This window comes from Schistosoma haematobium, chromosome 4, assembly GCF_000699445.3.
Source record: "Schistosoma haematobium chromosome 4, whole genome shotgun sequence".
In the NCBI taxonomy this organism is placed as follows: Eukaryota; Metazoa; Platyhelminthes; class Trematoda; order Strigeidida; family Schistosomatidae; genus Schistosoma; species Schistosoma haematobium.
In genome coordinates, this window is record NC_067199.1 from 26079672 (window position 1) to 26098861 (window position 19190).

Sequence of the window (19190 nt, forward strand, 5' to 3'; positions counted from 1 at the left end):
TCATCTGGTTTCGCATCCTGACTTATGCGAAAGGATCTTTGCCAATATGAAACCAGTAAGACTTAGTTGGAATAGGCTGTAAACGTACGGCCGTATGACAGTAATTCGGGAGGAAAAGCACTCTAGTCACTTTCGATTATGTCAAGGTAATTGGAGGTCTAGCATATAAGTCAGAAAAGAGCTTAGTACAGAGATCCAACGTCCTTTATCTGAAGTATGATGTCCTTGTCTTGGTCACATACATACTCGTCACTTCTAGTGTACATTTAAACGGGAGATTGAGAAGTGCTAATATTAGGCATAAAGTACTAGTAAACAGTAATCTGACCACCCACAACTGTGATTAAAAGACCTACATGATAATAAATTAAGAAAAAGCAAAATCAGCTAAGTTAGACATCCTACCGGCTTGGGAAGTCACCACATGTTAGTCTAAGGTGTGCCAGGTGCTGTCTGCTTGGTAATCAATGTCTACGGTTGAAGGGTTTCCGTTACACGAGGTCAAATCAATAACAAGTATCAAGCGAAAATATACAATAGAGAACTTTCCAAAATCTGCGATATGTTGTGCGCTTTATGATTTAATCATTTAGCAACTGTAATTGTACTGAGTCATATTTCTTACTTATGATTTTCATAATACCGTACAGAACATCTTAATTGGGCTATGATATTAAGTAGACTTAACGCGAACAGCGTAATATGGTTTCCAGTAACAAGATGGACCATGGTTTGATTTTAAGCCTGTCTTAGTATTCTAAATAACATTCTGTTAAATAGATAGTCGAATGTATCTACAGAAAAAGATCTATTAAAAAAAGGTTCAAACTCTCCGTAGTGGAGTTTGACTCAATAAAATAATATTTCCTTTTGGACGTAAAGTAGTATATATATATAACTTGGTCTTAGATTGCCCTTATCATATATATATATATATATATATATATATATATATATATATATATATATATATATATTAGTCCAATATAACTTACGCAAAAAATGTCGATACATTCACTTTTGGTGTATATGCTCAAAGGTTATTTCTATCTAGTACGTAATCATCCCATTGACATTTGGTTGTCTACTCTTATCAGTTGTGGCGAGATATTGAATTATGTATAAAATATTTCGCAATTAGATTAATAATGAATACAAATACTTTGAAGCAAAAAAAGGACAAAAAAATGATTTCAAACTGCCCGAAAAAAAAAGAAACATAAGTTCATTGCTTTGACTAAAATCTAGTTTAATACTTACATATAAATGCTTTGTGTAGAAGAAAAGTTACCCGAATCAAGAAAGTATTCACAGAATCTTGATCGACTAAAGTTTAGACGATAATTGTGCGTGTTCTACGAAGTCTGGAGATTAAAAAAGCATTGCTGTTCAAAAGATTAGGTAATCAAGCTGTACATACATTTTCAATGTAGGAAAATTAATAACAAGATATTTACCAATTTTGATTTAAAATACACAATTTGTGGTGCTAGGATAAGAACAGTTATCACATCCATTGTTCAGATGGCATCATGGCAATATCTAACACACGCCACGCTGCTAGTGGATTCATTTCACTCTGATCACGACACAAAGCCCAAACATTTGTCACACGTAATACTTTATTTGGATCACCTTCATGTAGATTTCTGTTTTTGTCACGAATACAATTTATCTGTTGTGCTTGGAATGTAATTATCAGCACTGGTCCTTGCTCCATCATTTTGCCCATTTGAACCTAGAATCAGCACGATGAAAACTATGCAAATTTTCGAACCACAAAATTATGAATTTCCAAAATTGTAACGCCTCAGTACCATAAGCAGCACAAATAAAACATTGAGGATTTTAATTACCTAAGTGATTGTTTTTCAGCTTTTATAAGACGAAAAATGATCTAATTGTTTCGACAACCAAAAGATTAAAATTAAGTCAGTATTATGTCGCAAATGTGTTGACATAAAAAACTACTGATTAATTAATGTTAAATGATACTCAGTCAAATTAAAAATATCTAATTGTTAATCTGACTATACAAATTGATACAGAATAAATGGGATGCGGCTTGCAATGCACCTCGTATTATTTGGGACTCGTCATCTGGATGTATCTGAACTTGAGCGGATGTTCAAACTGGGACTCGGACACATTACGATTCGCTTCGAATGCCATCACCTTATCTAATTATCTAACGAGACTGGACAGTCAATCATACAACGGATATGAGACTTAATTCAATTTGAAATGGTTTAGATTATCCCGTTATTGATAATTTCGACTGAGATTTGATCAGTCTTGGTTGACTGTACAAAGATCATATAGAAAGTAGTGTATGTATACTTCATTTTGGGAGTCAAATAAAAATTAATACCAATCTTTCGCTTTCAGTACGCATCGTTGGATTCGGGGTCTCAGTACCAGGCTCAAGTCAGTTTTACACTCCACAGTCACATAAATAACACTAGTCATAAGTAAATTTTCAATAATTATCGCCAGTAAAAAAACAGGCACTTAACTTCATTTCCCCGTATAACCAGGAATAGAAATGAAGAAAAACCCCATTTCGTGCAGGTGTACGTTTAAAACTTGGAAATTATGCAAATCCTATTTATAATTTAATTTAAACATGATCGGACAGTTCACATACCACCTTTATCACACAGATAAATGAACTCACATCAACATTATGTACATCCAGTATGCGAGATTCAGAAATATACCCAAGTTCTTTAATCTGATTCAAAGGTGTTGCCAACACATTATATGGCTATTAAAACAATAATTATATTAGAAGAACCAGAAAACATACGGCTTCGTGACACCAATCCTGGAGAATACGTAAGTCGCCCCTTACTATGGCCTAAATATAGAGAAAAAACTAATGAAAAAAGGTTTCGCGCAAAAAATAAATTCACCATGAGAGCTCGAAAATTATTTTAGATAACCAAAAACTAACAGAACAATAAGCCTGCACGAAGGTTTGGAATTTTGAGTGTTTTGAATATCACATCGGCAAGGTACTTTACTCACAACGACGAACATGACTATGCTATACTAGAAATGTTTGTGAAATAATATATTTTTAAAATGAAAAGAATATGTGAGAGCGATGATACTTATGATGACTGCATTATATAACATGAGCAGAGGGATAGACTATAACTGCAATAATAAATATATTGTTTGTTATAACCCAATGAGTAGAAAAATTGTATTTCATACGCCTTGTGACTTAATGTAACAAACAATATATTGATTATTAACTTTCTACCAACGCTCGATTTATTTGGAACTATCAAATTCAGCCTTGGTATTGATACCTATAAACACATTTATAAGTGCAATGTTTATTCTGTTGAACTAATAAGACAAAATATGATGATATGAAAAATACCTAGTGGATTATAAATCATCACGTAATCATTTTGGTAGTGCTAACTATGACGTGTGCAATCATAACAGAGAAACCAGTATTATAAGTGTATGCAGTATACAACCACATAAAATGAGCTATTCGGAAGTCCGGAATGGTTTATAAATCAAATACTTTGATACTTGACGTGCATGTAATTATGCCTAGAATTGTCTATTTCCTTATTGGTTGACTGTCTTTATGCGACAATATAGTTACAGAAATCATATAAACATATCTTGCTGCAAAATGTGGAATACGGTAAAGCGGAACTGGTAAATAATTTGAACAGGTTGTTTAGAAGCTACATTCTTCTGAAGCGTACACAGATTTGTTCAACGAATAGAATCTGACCAATCAGAAAATAAATATGAGCGAAGAAACGTAACAGTGTAAGGTAAGACGTATATCTATGCATATGTGAAGGAGATAACAGCTGAATAACTAATATTGAAAAGAATTTCCAATGAAGTTAAACTGCATTAGGCAATAATAATGGTAGAACAGCTATCACCTTAACTCTAGGTTGAAAAAAGTAAAAATAGCCTATTAGTATTCACTTTTTATCAAGAATACAGACTGGTTTTAAAAGATGGGAACGAGCTTCTGTAACTTAGTAACGTTCTGCATAATTACAAATAAATATACATCTACATATTGTGAAAAAAACACGAAAATGAAACGATCAGAGAAAGGATAGTTTTCCGTTTATTTTTAAGGTAATATAGGAAATGGGTGAGAATATTGCCATAAATTGTAACGTGCGGTTTCCGAAAACATAAAAGTTCCTCTTCATATGGACAAGAATAATAACCCACCTTTTAGGTGTCTTAACTGTTACGCTAAGGTACATCGAAAGATTCAGTTTACGTATGAGTAGTAAATGTAACAGTATCAATAATGAAACATCTAAATTACTACGATTTTCAGTGAAACTATATACTTGTCGAGTAGACCCGAATGCACCAGCCAAAATATTTAAGACATTCTACAAGATTAACTGAACTAGGATCTCATGGAGATGATATACTTCTATTTTTGTAAATCAAATGCCATAAAGACTCGACTTGAAAAGAATAGATTTGCATGTTTTACGCTGAAAATAAACAGTAATGTGTAGTTTGGGTACTAATTTATCTTCATTACCATAAATCCCTAAATCTTGTTAATAGTAAATAATTTCTTTTCTGATTTCTTTAAATGAATATTAACTTTTTCATGCAGAGCAATTTTTACTCTTCAACACTATAACAAGTATTTTGAAATATTAACATTAACTTAATAATGATCACTTGAAATTATAATAACCAGTATGTCATATTTTAACACAATCCATTTCAGATGTACTGTACATACCTCAAGTACATTCGGAATAACGATAAATCGGCAATAACGTATAAACGACTCCAAATCAAAAGAAGGGTCCATTTTTGTGATTTCATCTAGCACCTGTTGTAAATCATTTGTTGATTTCAAGCCACCTATAGAAAAACAGTTTAGAATCATCCTGATTGACAACACCGTTGTGAAAATTAGTTATAAACAATTAATATTGATTCTAAACTGGTGCATGCACATAGATATAAGTGTATTTATTTATTTATTTGAACACATAAATATTGGTACAAAGGGCACCAGATACATATGCTGAGTGTATGGTTGAGAGAACTTTGAGTTATGAATGATCTCTTATTAAGTGGAACTCATTATACTGACTTTTTGTCTCACTAAAGTCGTGTTTGTTATAGCTTAAGGACATGCAACTAGTTTTTGATTGTGACGTAATTAACTGCATAAAAATGAACTGGTTTCATGGCTCGTGTATTTTGTGACTACAGAGTGAACAATACTGAAGTACCACGTAAAGATAAAGAATCGGTTGATGGAATAATAAATCTTCTACAAATGAAGTTATGAGACACGAGTTACGTACCCTTAACCACTGACTTCTTCGACGGGTGAGGTTGTCAGTTGTAGATTGAAAAGTAGAGACGGCTAATCTAAAGCGTGGCATCAATGTTTGAAATCACTGACTGTTGAACTGAGACTTGTTAATAAGAGTAGACAACATGGTTAGGGTGCGCTTAACTATCATAACCAAATGTCAAAGACCTTAGATGATATAACTCAGAATCGTTCGCAATGGCTCAGGTGCGTTCACTTTGTCTGCCTTTAGAATCTGAAAGCCAAAATATCCTCATACCCTTCCTTTCTTTTTCTATGCCTAATTATTTCTACTTCTGCTGATACTGTTACTATTTCTACGATATAGGGATTTACTGTGCTGTGCCAATGTGATGTGGGAACTTGAGTTGATGCGCATATGTTGGGTTCTACTTTGGATGACTGACTGATTGATCTGCGTTAAACAAGCAACAGAAGTTAGTATGACGACTGTAACTATTCATGATCAATAATTTTGAGTGGATTATACTGAAATTTAAACTCAGATTAAACACTGGTTAAACAAGATTCATCAGAGTTAAGGAAAAGATGTAAGCCCATGCATGTATATTGAAACTAAGTTAACAAAAACGTTTTTTGTTGGTTGAAACGATGTATCTTTTGTTAAAGAAAAAGATAGTAAATCATGACTACAGAATTTCGATATTATTGTTTATAACACCACAAAAAGTCGTTGGGTAGACAATTTGAAAAAAATGTATCACCTAATAGTACATCGTAAGGTGGAAATGTTGTACAGTGATCGACAAGTCGAAAGAATAGTTCACTGAGCAACATATTCATTACGTACTAAATGTCTATAATACATGTTTGTAAGATAAATATGGTTTATAACTTACCGAATATATTTGATAGTTTATCAGTTACAAATCGTAATGACCGAATAACTAAATGATCACTCTCTTCATAGTGAGCTTTCAAATCAAAAAATCCTGAAATTAATTTAAGACACTCAGATATTTTATCTAAAATATAAGATTATGTTTTTAATCAACTATGCTACTTGTCTCAGATGTTCTCGATGTGACAACAACAAAAAAACAGATTTCGTATACTGTATTGGGGTTCGTGTGATCAGACCATTATTATAGGAGCAGTTGTATGGTCTAGTTTGAGTACTGATTATTTCGTTGGCTAGATAGAAGTCATAGCATTCTGCTAACAATTGACACAAGGATAACGAGATGACAGCCACAACCAATACTTAACAACTATTGGTGCAGAACACACATCTCCTACATTTGCTTGCCCGATAACCAGGATAGAATACAATACAATAGATAGATAGCTTCTATTTGTACAATTCCGAAGGTTCAACTTCGCTTAATATTTGCCATGTTATATCAGGTCTACGCAGCAAAATACGGATAATATTAACTAGTCTTTATAAGTCACCACGAAAAAATTACATAGAGACATCTGGTTCACATAATATCAAACACTAGATATACGAGCGAACAAATTACATAAAATGAGTGGTATTATTATGCAAAATAGAAATTTGGTTAACAATGCACTAAACACTGTTTAGTTGTGATTTTCTGCCAATTTATAGATGATCATAATATCAAAATTAGTAATTGATATACCTAAAATAATAGAGCGAGGTCACATACATACATTTAAATCATAACCTGTCAATAAAGGTGATCAACTATTGTGATATCGTCTTTAAGTGCCCTGATACTTCCAATGGTGGAAGGAGTCCGTCATCTCTATTGAAATGCTCCCATATAGTCGCGCGAATATAGCCACTCCCAAGGAAGTTCTACTAAGACTTCGCGGCGGCAGTGTTGTTTACGAAAGTGATAGGATAGAAAGAAAATGTCTGAACCTTGATCCAGGTCGGTGGGTACAGAGAATCCACTTAGGGAGTTGGGTTGCTCAGATTCCAAACCAATGTTGCACATGGGCCCGAGGATACTGACGGATCGATTAGTGTTGAGTTCTACCACCAGTTGAGTGATTTTAAAAAGTGTGTGGCTGATTTTGTAGTGCTAACCAGAGACTTGAATGTGAAGGTCGGGAGTCTAGGTATGGAGGAGAGCCGTCTAGATGGACAGTGGGAACTCGTTGGTGGCAGATCAGATAACGGAGACCATCCTATGTAGCTTTGCGTTGACTACAACTCGTTCAGAAGGAACTCCAATTCTTGAAACGTTATTAATAGCCTGGCCTATATGACTCACTCCCGTCCCTTTTGGAGGATGATGACGAACTTCTAGCTATGGGACTGATTAGATAGTTTGCAAACGATTTGCAATTAGTGTTCCAACATCCTGGATTGAAATGATAGTCGTCCTCGTCTTTTAAAGGGATTTACGTCGCCTATGTAGCAACAATTCGGGATAAATCCACTTCCGATTACCTCCAAGTTATTGTCCACCATCATACTCTACAGATTGGTCATAACCCATGAAAGATTGACTCGCGAGGAGCAGGCTGGTTTTTATTTTGGTTAAAGCTATATCGATTTTATCTGCACCCTCTACTAAATGTTAGGACATCGCCATACTTATTGCAGACCAACAGTAGTTATATTTCTTGATATCAGGGCCGCCTTCAATTTGTTGGACAGGATTGTTCCCTGAAATTATCTGTTGGAAAACGATGTGCCCGGGATGTTTATTAACATCTTGAAGGTCTTATATACGAACACCCCAGACAGAGTAAGGGTATACAATCACCTATCTTCATTGTTCCACTGAAGCAGTGAGGTTAGACAGGGTTGTCCAATCTCATTATTCCTCCGCAACTTAGCCATCGATGACGTTCTAGAAACAGCTCTGATGGACGTAGGTAATGGTGGTGCGGATCTTGTGCCTGGACAAAAACTTCTCAAACTTGAGTAAGTGGATGATTTTTCCTTAATGTGCAGTGATACCTAAGTCATGGAACCCATACTTGGTGGGTCGGGAATCAGTGTCCGTAGGTATGGGATGTACAAAGTACATCCCGAGTGCAAGGTATTTTTACAAGGCCGGTAGGACCCTGAACATGCACTCACTCCGGGTAGTGAGCTGTTATAATTTCTCTTATTACGACCCAGCTATTCCTATTGCTTAGTATTCTTGGACACCAATTCACTTGACAGGTCCCTAAATCAGAACGCGGTTGAACAGGAACGAGATTATATTCCAAATGACAAAGGTATGAAGCACAATAAGAAAAACGTAAGTATATTTATAGCTTTTACATAAGAAGATTCCAGAGTCTTCTCGAAGTATCCACTAGTGCTGATTGGTTAAGTAATAGTCAGTCAGCGTGTGCCAACACAATCCTGCACGGAACATGCTTTAATTGAATCGATGTCCCGCTAACATGAGCATATAGAAGCAGTGGAGAAGTTTGTGTATTTAGGTAGCCGCGTGAGCGCTGGTGGTGGAGGGAGTGATGGGATCACTTTATGTATATTGAAAAGCAGAGTTTTTAGCCGATCTGGATCATCTTCTGAGCCTTTATGATGTTAGTCTGTCTGTAAAAGGTCAGATTTACAAGACCTGGTGAGAGCAGTTTTACTTTGTGCTTGTGAAACCTGGACCTTTTGAGTTGTGGTAGTTGAGCAACTATGTGTTAGATGGTCATCATCTTTGAAAGATTGCTGACTTTTAGTGGCAACATGTTAGTGATGCAAAGTTTGGAAACATATGTTCGGGTAGTGACAATAATTCAACTGAGTGATCTTGAAACATTGGATTCAGTGGCCTGGATATGTACTACGAATGGTGTCCCAGAGAATTCGACATGGTGCATTATTTGTCAACTTTGGGACCGGTTGGAAAAAGCGAAGTAGTCAGTGTATGACGTGGTGCTTATTTAAACACAAACATTGGTTTAAGGAGGCAACAAACAGATATGCGTCACATAAATCATTCGACTAATGTGAGGGCTGGGATACTGTCCGGGTGCCCAAACCGAAACAGGTGGTTTTCTTAGAGGTCCACATCCTTAGCCTTTGAACTAAAGGTCTAGTCCACAAGGCAGTGGGGCAACGTAAGGAGATGCAGTCCCATGATAGGTGCATATGCCATTTGTTTCCTTAGGATAGCTTAGAATAAAAGCCAGTGGTGGTTCTGTTGCAATTTTATTTTACCTTCTTTATATAGGTGAGAGGAAATTCTTTAACTGTTAAAACTCTTTCTCGGTGTATTCTTTTTAATTAAGCTGTTTCTCCATATCCATCAACCCGGTTAAAGCGTCGAAAGTTTGCTTTTCGTTCTCTTAATTTCGTAAACAACACCCCCACCGTGAGAACGCAGTTAGTATGACTTTCCTGATAGTGGTTGTATGCACGTGGTCACGTGAGTTTTAAGAGAGAGGATTCTTCCCACCCTCATCGGTACCACGGCATTTGAGGGCAAAACTCTGGTTGATAAAACAAAAACCTATCAGAAAAAAGGTAACCATTCTTAGACAAACAGTTGTATGTTTAGTTTTCACTTGGACTATAGTCATTTCTCGATGCCATCCTCAAAACTTATGGTCATTGTCTCTTCCAAAGTAATATAGCACTCACTTTGAACGTACTGATTATTTTCCTTGAAATCTTGCCATGCAGTGAACCATTTTGAATCTTTGTGCACGACAACACCAGAACTTTTACTAAAAGTTAAGAAATGATCGAACAAATTAAATGATAAACCTATATATATATATATATATATATATATATATATATATATATATATAATCTGGATCTGTCAGAGCAGCAGGCTTCGGAATTTAATATAAAAAGTGTTCAAATTAGATTTGTGCTTTCATATTCGTCTATATCCTTGGAAATAGCCAGTAAGAGATTAGTGGGAACGTGTAGTCAATGTCACTTATTACTTGAATATTTTACTAGAGCTCCATTTTCGAAGACTATATGACCATGGATCATACTACAATGTAGGTAAGTGATTGTAGTCATAATGGCTTCTAAAATGATTTCAATATATATATATATATATATAGTTTGCTTTAAAGCGGTTGACCGGAATTCATATAATTTCCACGGTTCCAAATTCGGCAGATATTACCATTTTATCTGCCACAAGTGGCATTGATTTTGGTACTGCTAGATTTATCTAGACTAAAATAGACTGTTATCTAAACAATGCTGAGTGATTTGGCCCCCACTGTTCATTTCTCGGCCGGATAAAACTTGATAAACGACCTGACCAATTTTTTACACCCCTTACTTGCTTGTTTTTCTTGACCCTTTCCCTATAAATCCTCCACTACATAGCTATTTAAGCTAATCCCTCGCCCCCTAATGCCCTGGTACGGCCGAGAGTGGAGTGAGTCCGCTCTCCCTCTCGAAATACTCTCACACGGCCACGCGTATACAGCATCTGACAGGGAAGTCCTACTCATTGCCTTCTCGTGGCAGGGGTGTTGTTTACGAAAATGAGAGGACGAAAAGCGAATGTCCGGCGCTTTAACCGGATCACAAACCAATGGTGCACATGGGCTCCAGTATCCTGCGAGAACAAATGGCGTATGAACCAATCGTTGGTCACCGGCTACCATGGGATTGCATCTCCTTACGATGCTCCACTGCCTTGTGGGTTAGACCTTTAGGTCAAAGGCTCGGGGAGTGGCCCCTAAGATAACCACCTGCTTCGGTTTGGGCACCCGGGCAGTGTCACAGCCCACACACAAATGATGAACTCTCTATGTCTATGGGAATTACTTTTCTCGCTTCGAAAAACAATCAATTGATTCAAATTATTATCATTACAATTATTGTCAATATTAATACTATTATTATTATTACTATTATTGTCATTATTATTATTATTTTCCACATTATTCACCCTCTTTTATACTTATACAGCGGCTCTTCTTTGGTGGAAATTCGGCTGTATCTAAACGTTCTCGTGTCACTGTCCGGTTGAAAATTGTATGTTACCACCGAATATGAGTACTGAAGCAGTTTTTCTGAAACCACGTGCACCATTCAAACTGGCTGCCTTCAACGTTCGCACACTTATGCAGGTTGGACAACAGATAGGGCTGGCTATGTCTTTGGAAAGTCTTAATATCGATGTTTGCTGTCTATCCGAGACCCGTATTCAAGACTCTGGTGAAGTACTACAAATTCGCTCTCCATCTGTCACTTCAAAAAGCTTGTTTTACGTGCGCTTATCCGGGGACCCTGTGGCATCTTCGTCTGGGTCTTGGTGTCGCACTAAGCGCTAGAGCTGAGGCAGCACTAGTCGATTGGATCCCCATTAACAGTTGGTTATGTGCTGTTAGATTAGAAAGTTCCATCAACGTGAGAAGAAATCGGCGTGAGAAACGATGTGTTTTCGTCATCCCCGTCTATGCCCCGACAGATTGCAGCCCGGATGCAATCAAGGATGAGTTTTACCACCAGTTAACTGTTCTTCTCCAGAAAGTGCGTTCGACAGATATTGTAGTACTAGCCGGAGACTTGAATGCTCAGGTCGGGCGTCTAGGCACAGAAGAGAGTCGTTTAGGTGGCCGATGGGGACTCGTTGGTCGCAGGTCAGATAACGGGGACCGTCTACTGCAACTGTGCACAGACCACAACCTGTTTCTGGCTAGCACTAACTCTCGGCACAGTCATCGCCGATGTGCCACCTGGCGTCCTCCTTTTGCATCTCAAGCCTGGGCTCAGATTGATCACATCGCGATCAGCTACCGCTGGCGTGGTTGTGTACAAGACTGCCGCTCCTTTTGGAGTACCTATCTGGACTCTGACCATGCCTTGGTCTGCGCCAATCTTGCCTTACTTTTCAGTGGACAACGAAGTGACTGCCATCAACGGATTGATATTAGCAAGCTGGTTGCAACTTCTGTTGCAAGTAAGTATCGAACCGAGCTAGCCTCTAGGCTAGCTACCACTCCACCGAAAAGTATAGATGAGCATTGGTGTCAATTACATGACGCCATGAAAATGGCGGGTACAGTCAGTTGTGGGTTCGCGAAACGTCCCGCTTATAAGTACTGGGTTCCTTCAGGCTCCTTACAACTCATTGAAGCCCGTCGGTCTACTCCGGGTGACCGTGAGTTTGACCTAAACGAAGGATGTTACGTAAGGAAATTGGGCAAAGCTTGCGTAAGGACCGAGAAGCCTGGTGGTCGAAGCGTGCTAATGAGCTGGAAGCAGCAGCTGCATCTGGTAACTACCGGAAGCTCTTCCAACTCATCCGAGCCACTGGCAGCAAGAAGTCTGGTGTGAGTGAAACAATCTGCGAGGATGATGGGATGCCAATCACTAACATCCATCGACGTCTTGGACGGTGGACAGAATTTTTCGAAGGGCAGTTCAACTGACCTGCTGCTCCGGCAACATCGGTCAGACTGTCCTGCTCTTCATGGCCGGTGACGACTGATCCACCAAATGAGGAGGAAGTCCGCAAGGAACTCCAACTCTTGAAGCGTTACAAATCACCTGGCCCAGATGACTTACCTCCGGCTCTTTTTAAAGATGGTGGTGACTTTTTGACTAAGGAATTGACGACGTTGTTTACAAAGGTTTGGGAACTAGAGAGTGTACCAACGTCATGGAATGAGTCGATAGTTGTCCCTATCTTTAAAAAGGGTTCACGTCGTTCCTGTAACAACTATCGGGGGATAAGTCTACTTCCGATTGTGTCCAAGCTATTGGCTTCCGTCATATTTCGTAGGTTGTTCAAAACCCGAGAAAGATTGACTCGCGAGGAGCAGGCTGGGTTTCGTTCTGGTCGAGGATGTATTGATCATATCTTCACCCTCCGCCAAATGTTAGAACACCGCCATACTTATCAAAGGCCAACAATCGTAGTGTTTCTTGACATCAGGGCTGTTCTCTGGGATTGTCTATTGAAGAAGGGTGTGCCTGAGAATTTTATTAACATCCTAAAAGCCCTACATAAAAACACCTCAGGCAGAGTGAGGGCATACAACCACCTCTCTCCATTGTTCCATTCGAGCAGTGGGGTTAGGCAGGGTTGCCCAATATCACCATTCCTCTTCAACTTTGCCATCGATGGCGTTCTGGAAACAGCTCTGATGGATGTAAGTAATGGTGGTGTGGATCTGTTGCCTGGAGAAAGACTTCTCGACCTTGAGTATGCGGATGATATTGTCTTACTGTGCGATAATGCCCAAGGCATGCAATCCACACTTAATCAGTTGGCAATCAGTGTCCGTAGGTATCGTATGTGCTTTGCACCTTCGAAGTGCAAAGTACTTCTACAAGACTGGCAGGATTCTAATCCTGTACTCACCCTGAATGGTGAGCAGATAGACGTAGTCGAGAAGTTTGTGTATCTAGGTAGCTGCATAAGTGCTGGAGGGGGTGTGAGTGATGAGATCAATGCACGAATAGTGAAAGCCAGAGCGGCTTATGCCAATCTGGGCCACCTTTGGCGCCTTCGTGATGTTAGTCTGGCGGTAAAAGGTCGGATCTACAACGCGCCGGTGAGAGCAGTTCTGCTCTATGCTTGTGAAACCTGGTCTCTCCGAGTTGAGGATGTTAGACGACTCTCTGTGTTCGATCATCGCTGTCTCCGAAGGATTGCTGACATTCAGTGGCAACATCATGTCAGTAATGCAGAGGTTCGGCATCGTGTGTTCGGGCACAGAGATGATAATTCAATTGGTGTCACCATCTTGAAACACCGACTTCGGTGACTTGGACATGCTCTCCGAATGTCATCCCAGAGAATTCCACGTCGTGCATTATTTGCCGACTCTGGGACTGGTTGGAAGAAGCGGAGAGGTGGTCAGTGCATGACATGGTGTCGTGGCATGAAAGAAAGCTGCAAAGGACTGGCTTCTGTCGGTCCTTCACGACTCCCTGGTTGGGGTCTGAGAGATGGTGCAACACAGTGGCTAGAGACATTACCATATATGGCTCAGAATAGAAACCAGTGGCGATCCTGCTGTAACCTTCTTTTACTTTCTTCATAAAAAGTGGTTGTGTCTCCCTTACCTGAAAGATTTCTTCTGATTGTACCTTTCCGTTCCCTCATTTCTACCATACTACCTTACACCAATCTCCTCGTTACTGTTCTCTTTTTTTGCGCTCCTTAGCTTTTTTTTCTATTTCTCTTCGAATTCTCATTGTTTTGTGTGGCGCATATATATTGGCGCTCTCTTGTACCAATATTCATGTGTTCAAATAAATAAATAAATAATTTATCACATAGTTTTGATTATTATTTTCATAAGCTTATTTTCACCAATTTTTGGTATACTTATTCAAACTTTTACTGTTATCATCAATACATGAGCACTTGTCATTTCACTACCTATCTGTAACATTTTACTTATGATCGGTTATGTAATTGGACTAATTGATATCATTGACCAGCAAGTTGCCTTATTTCGTTTACTATGTTTTATATGTGCATATAAATATTACTGTATATTAAAGTCTAAAGATATAGCTGAAAACAACACTTTGGACTTATATTTGTTGTTCTAATAAGATATTTATCACAAGTTTCACTTGAATAATTATATTTTATAGACACCAACTCTAAAATACGCAAATATCGCAGAAACAAAAGATACTTCTACATATGTACGGGTAGAAATTATGGATACTAACGAGCCTGAGAGCATCCTTTACACTAACACACCACAGGAAAAAAAGGATGGGTAATAACGGCAATATCAAAAGACTGGAAGGGACAACACTGAAGAAGGGCAAGTATAGAGTAACACTACATTCGATATTTGGATGTAAATGGACGGAATATTTCTGGTATTTCCAAGGTACCAGCTACTACGAAGACTCGGGTGGGGAAAAACTACTTATTGTTTATTACTCAACCACAGTGCTTTCGTAAAATATGAAAACCATACATTAGATACATCATTTGCACATCTTTGAACTGTCTCTTACAAGCCTCATTGTTTCTTTATATCTGTTATCTTGGTAGCTTTCAGTTTCCCTCTCTATGTTTTTTATTTCAATCTTCCAAACCTCGTGCTAGCAGACATTCCACTTCCGATTGGTGCTACATACTACTTATATCTGCAAACATAAGTAGCATACATTACGCTATTACATTGTATCTGGGTGTAATGGGAATTTGGATTAAAGGTTTACCACAAAAATTCAACACTAATACAATCCGGAACCGAAACTACACAGTACTCAGATAAATGCACTAAAAACACTCAAAAACTGATAGATGAAAGGAGTAAACATTAAGCTTTGATGGAGTCCAAAAGGCACAATGATTCGAATACATAGAGAAGCTAAATTGATAGAAATTTCATAACACTAGATTCAAAAATTGGTTTGCGTTTTTATTAAGTAACAACGAGGACATTTACCAAATAAACTATTTTCGATGTATCAGGTTCTGCGTTGTGAATGGCTGTCTGCTTCAGACACTTCATGTTTAGCATAATGAGAATGGAATCCAGGAAGCTTGATATCATGAATGAAATAATGCAACGTGTAAATGGTTTTAAGACACCAAATATGTATATCTTGTGGGAATCCGTGTTGAAAGTGATTATCTGAGAGCTGGGATTAGGCATAGTGATTAAATGCCTACAAAGCTTGCTAAGGTTTAGCTCATATTTTAACCAATGAATTACGGAGTACATAAAACTATTAGATGCTTACATCTAAACAGGAATATTAGTAAGATTGAAAAACATCAAATTAATGGTAGAAGTCCTAACAGCTAAATAAAATAGGATATAAGCGAAAGGGATTTACGGGTGAAAATGTAATCTGTGGACGGACTAACCAGATTTGAGATCGAGTTTTGGATTTTGGCGAGGTACTCATGCATGCAAGTTTAATTTCATTATAGCTGACGTTAGTATGCGATGGAAACTTTAATTCTAATTCCAAACCTTAGCTTATAACTCCAGCTTCTAGTCTCAATTCCTTACACTAATTTATGACCCTATCCCGATGGTAGTAAGTGGTTGAGGTTTATCACGGATACTAGTATCGCTCAAAAGTGATCAACAAACCGGTCTCGACTGATTGTATAACAGATTTGACACGCTTAGAAATGACTCTGATTTTTATGGTTACAAAAAGATGTCGAGAATTCAGCGTTTAGTTAGACGTCACTCTTTGAAAATGCACAAGTTATATGTAGCCAGTAACATTTTATATAAACGTCGTACGGATCTTCATACATAAGTGTCTACACATGCGCGTGTGACCAGACTTACTGAGTAAATATCTGATTGAAAAACAAATGTTGCTTTGATCACACAAATTGGCTAGTAAAAACTTTAAAATTAAGATCTCTCGCTTCAAGAAATAATTAATACACAGTTACAATAAGCTAACAGTTAAATCCTGACATTTTTCAGTATGACTCACAATAATGATATAAAGCTCACCTATCTGGTTGTATTGCGCGTTCCTCACCTTTGCCAGAGATCTCACTTCTTGTTTTTAAAATACCTAGAAATTCACTAATAAGCACTGTCGAATTTGACTTACTTGGCGCTTGATACATTTGAAACCTTTCTGATTCTAACTCCTTCCCAACTACTTCAACACCCTATCAATATTACCTCTAAGCAAGATAAGTTACCTTTATAGCAGCCTTGATGAACTCTGTTTCACTAAGTGATTTAGTGGCATCCTTAACATGCTCACTGGCTTTTGATAAATTTTCAACACCCTTTCTCAGTGTTTCGTTTTGAGCAAATTGTTGAGCATCATTACGGATTTTGCTCTTAACAGATTGGAAAGTGTCTCGTACTTTTCCTACAGTATCGGCTGGCATTTCTTTCTCTATCTTTTTCTAAAGTATAAGGGATTCGAGAATTACATAAACTGACATAAAATTCCCGGACAGAGCGCAATTCCTTTGTTTGTTCCAATTTCGCTGTTTCTTCTCGAAACTTTCTGATATTTTCCTTGATCAAAGATAATCCAGAGGTATTTAGTTTACTTTTAACTCTGTGTCTTTGCTTGATTCTTCTTTAACTTTATCGATGAGACTTTGTATAAAACCCTTGGAATAATACCGACACCTCGCCTGAAAACTATTATTCACGAAAAATAGAACTAACCGAACTAAAATAGACGGCTGACCAAGGTTGGTCACTCGCTATATGTTTGTAAAGTAGACGTGATGTAAAAGACATGGTGATAGAATATTTGACCAGACCGCCCCTAAACCTCGATGTACAACACTAAAATGGTTCAAATAGAAGCTTTCGCTTAACAGGCTTCCGTGTCTAGTAGCAGGGGATCACTAAATCCTCCAGGCAGGAACCTAGGTATGTTAACAATAAAAGAGGAAAAGAAATTAGTAAATCATAGTGTGATACTATCCTTAGTCCTTAAGAATAGATCAAGATGCCTCTCAAAAAGGACTCCTGGGAAGTCACTTGGACTAGCTCGGCCGGCAGCGAATTCCAGCATTTGACAACTCTTAAGGAGTAGAAGTTGTGTCTACAGTTCGTTCTGCTATGTTGTGTCTCCAGTTTTTGGGTGTTACGTCTTAGGTTAGTGTTGGAACTAAGCTTAAGTAGGTGTTTGAGAGGATGTCCAGAAATGTAAAGGATACGGTAAGCCATCAGAAAGTCACCTCAAAGACGTATATATTCTAATGGGTAAAGGTTAAGTGAATGGAGGCGCTCTTCGTAAGGTTTAAATTTGAGTCCTCGAACTGATTTCGTGGCTCGCCGTTGGGTACGCTCCAGGGTGTCCTTATCCTTTTAGAGTGAGGGGGAAATACTATGTTTCCGTGCTCTAAATGGGGACGGATAAAACCGTTGAAGATTATATAGTCTTCAACAATAAGGATGGGAGGTCAGTCGATCTACATTAATACATGATTTTTGTAGTACTGAGAAGACCCAATCTCGATTTGAATTTATTAACAGAAATTGCTGATATTACATATTCTGGTAGAGAATTAAGTTTGGAAAGGACATGATGCTTGTTGTTCTGTGTTAGTCCTGGAACTGATGGTCTCTCAGTTGCTCCAACTTCTGAAAGAGTCGACAGGTGGAACCTTAATAGTGTATTGAGGCAATGAATTCAGTGGGAAAGTCGATAGTCGGTTGACAAGTAATTTGTCCTTGGCTTGAGAACGTTTTTGCAGTATCCTCGTAAATTCTCTCTTTTGGAAGACAAGAAATATGAGAGAATATCCGATGCAACATTATCACCAGGTAATCTGCAAACCGTAGTTACGTCACCTCTGGTTCTTCGATATGAAAAAGGAAGTAGGATTAGTTTAGCCAATCAAGCATCATACGGAAAGTCAAAAGAGTCTTAGCTTTTACATGACTAAAGGCCCTACGTATTGACCGTAGGTTTTCTAAACCTTTGGCGGCTATCGCACGGCAGTGTGTAGTAGATTTTAGGTCTTGGCTAACAATGAATCCTGAGTCATTGTGTGTCTGGACAACAGGTAGCTCAATGTCATTCATTATGTGTGTACCTGTACCTTGATGACTAATATGCACCACAATGCACTTAAAAGTATTTATTGGCAGCTGCCAAGTTTGAGACAATTCAGATAATTTATCCATGTCATTTAGAAGTTCTAAGCTATCACCTTTACTTCTTATTGCCCTACATATCTTGAAATTGTCAGCATATAGCAAGACAGATGGTAATTATAAACGAAGAATGTCATTTACATACAAGAGGAATAACACTGGCCGCCAAACAGTACCCTGATGCACTCTGATAAGCACAGTTTCCCAGCTAGACAACTTAGAGTTCAACCGTACTTTTTATTGGCGCCCAACTAGGAAGTCTTTTACCCACATTAATAAATTTTCTTCAATCACGACATTTATTAGCTCATATAACAGCCAGTTTTGAGGAACTTTGTCAAAGGTTGTGCTAAAATCAGTGTAGTGT

At 38.0% G+C, this 19190-nt stretch overlaps 1 protein-coding gene across 2 annotated transcripts; it reads right to left on the bottom strand.

Annotated features, from left to right (window-relative positions):
- Nucleotides 1-1108: 1108 nt before the first annotated feature.
- TIMM44_1 (Mitochondrial import inner membrane translocase subunit TIM44) lies at nucleotides 1109-17504 on the bottom strand (the record flags this gene model as incomplete). Of its 2 annotated transcripts, XM_051216080.1 has the most annotated exons (12): nucleotides 1133-1738; nucleotides 2678-2767; nucleotides 2810-2860; nucleotides 4769-4893; nucleotides 6217-6309; nucleotides 9894-9979; nucleotides 16700-16763; nucleotides 16803-16863; nucleotides 16897-17109; nucleotides 17147-17224; nucleotides 17260-17346; nucleotides 17381-17504. In XM_051216080.1, coding segments are annotated over 12 exons (1302 nt in total), but the record flags the coding sequence as incomplete, so codon positions are not given. The 2 variants fall into 2 exon arrangements, with proteins under 2 accessions (XP_051066635.1, XP_051066636.1); XM_051216079.1 differs by having other exon boundaries at nucleotides 1109-1738; nucleotides 17147-17346.
- Nucleotides 17505-19190: the final 1686 nt, after the last annotated feature.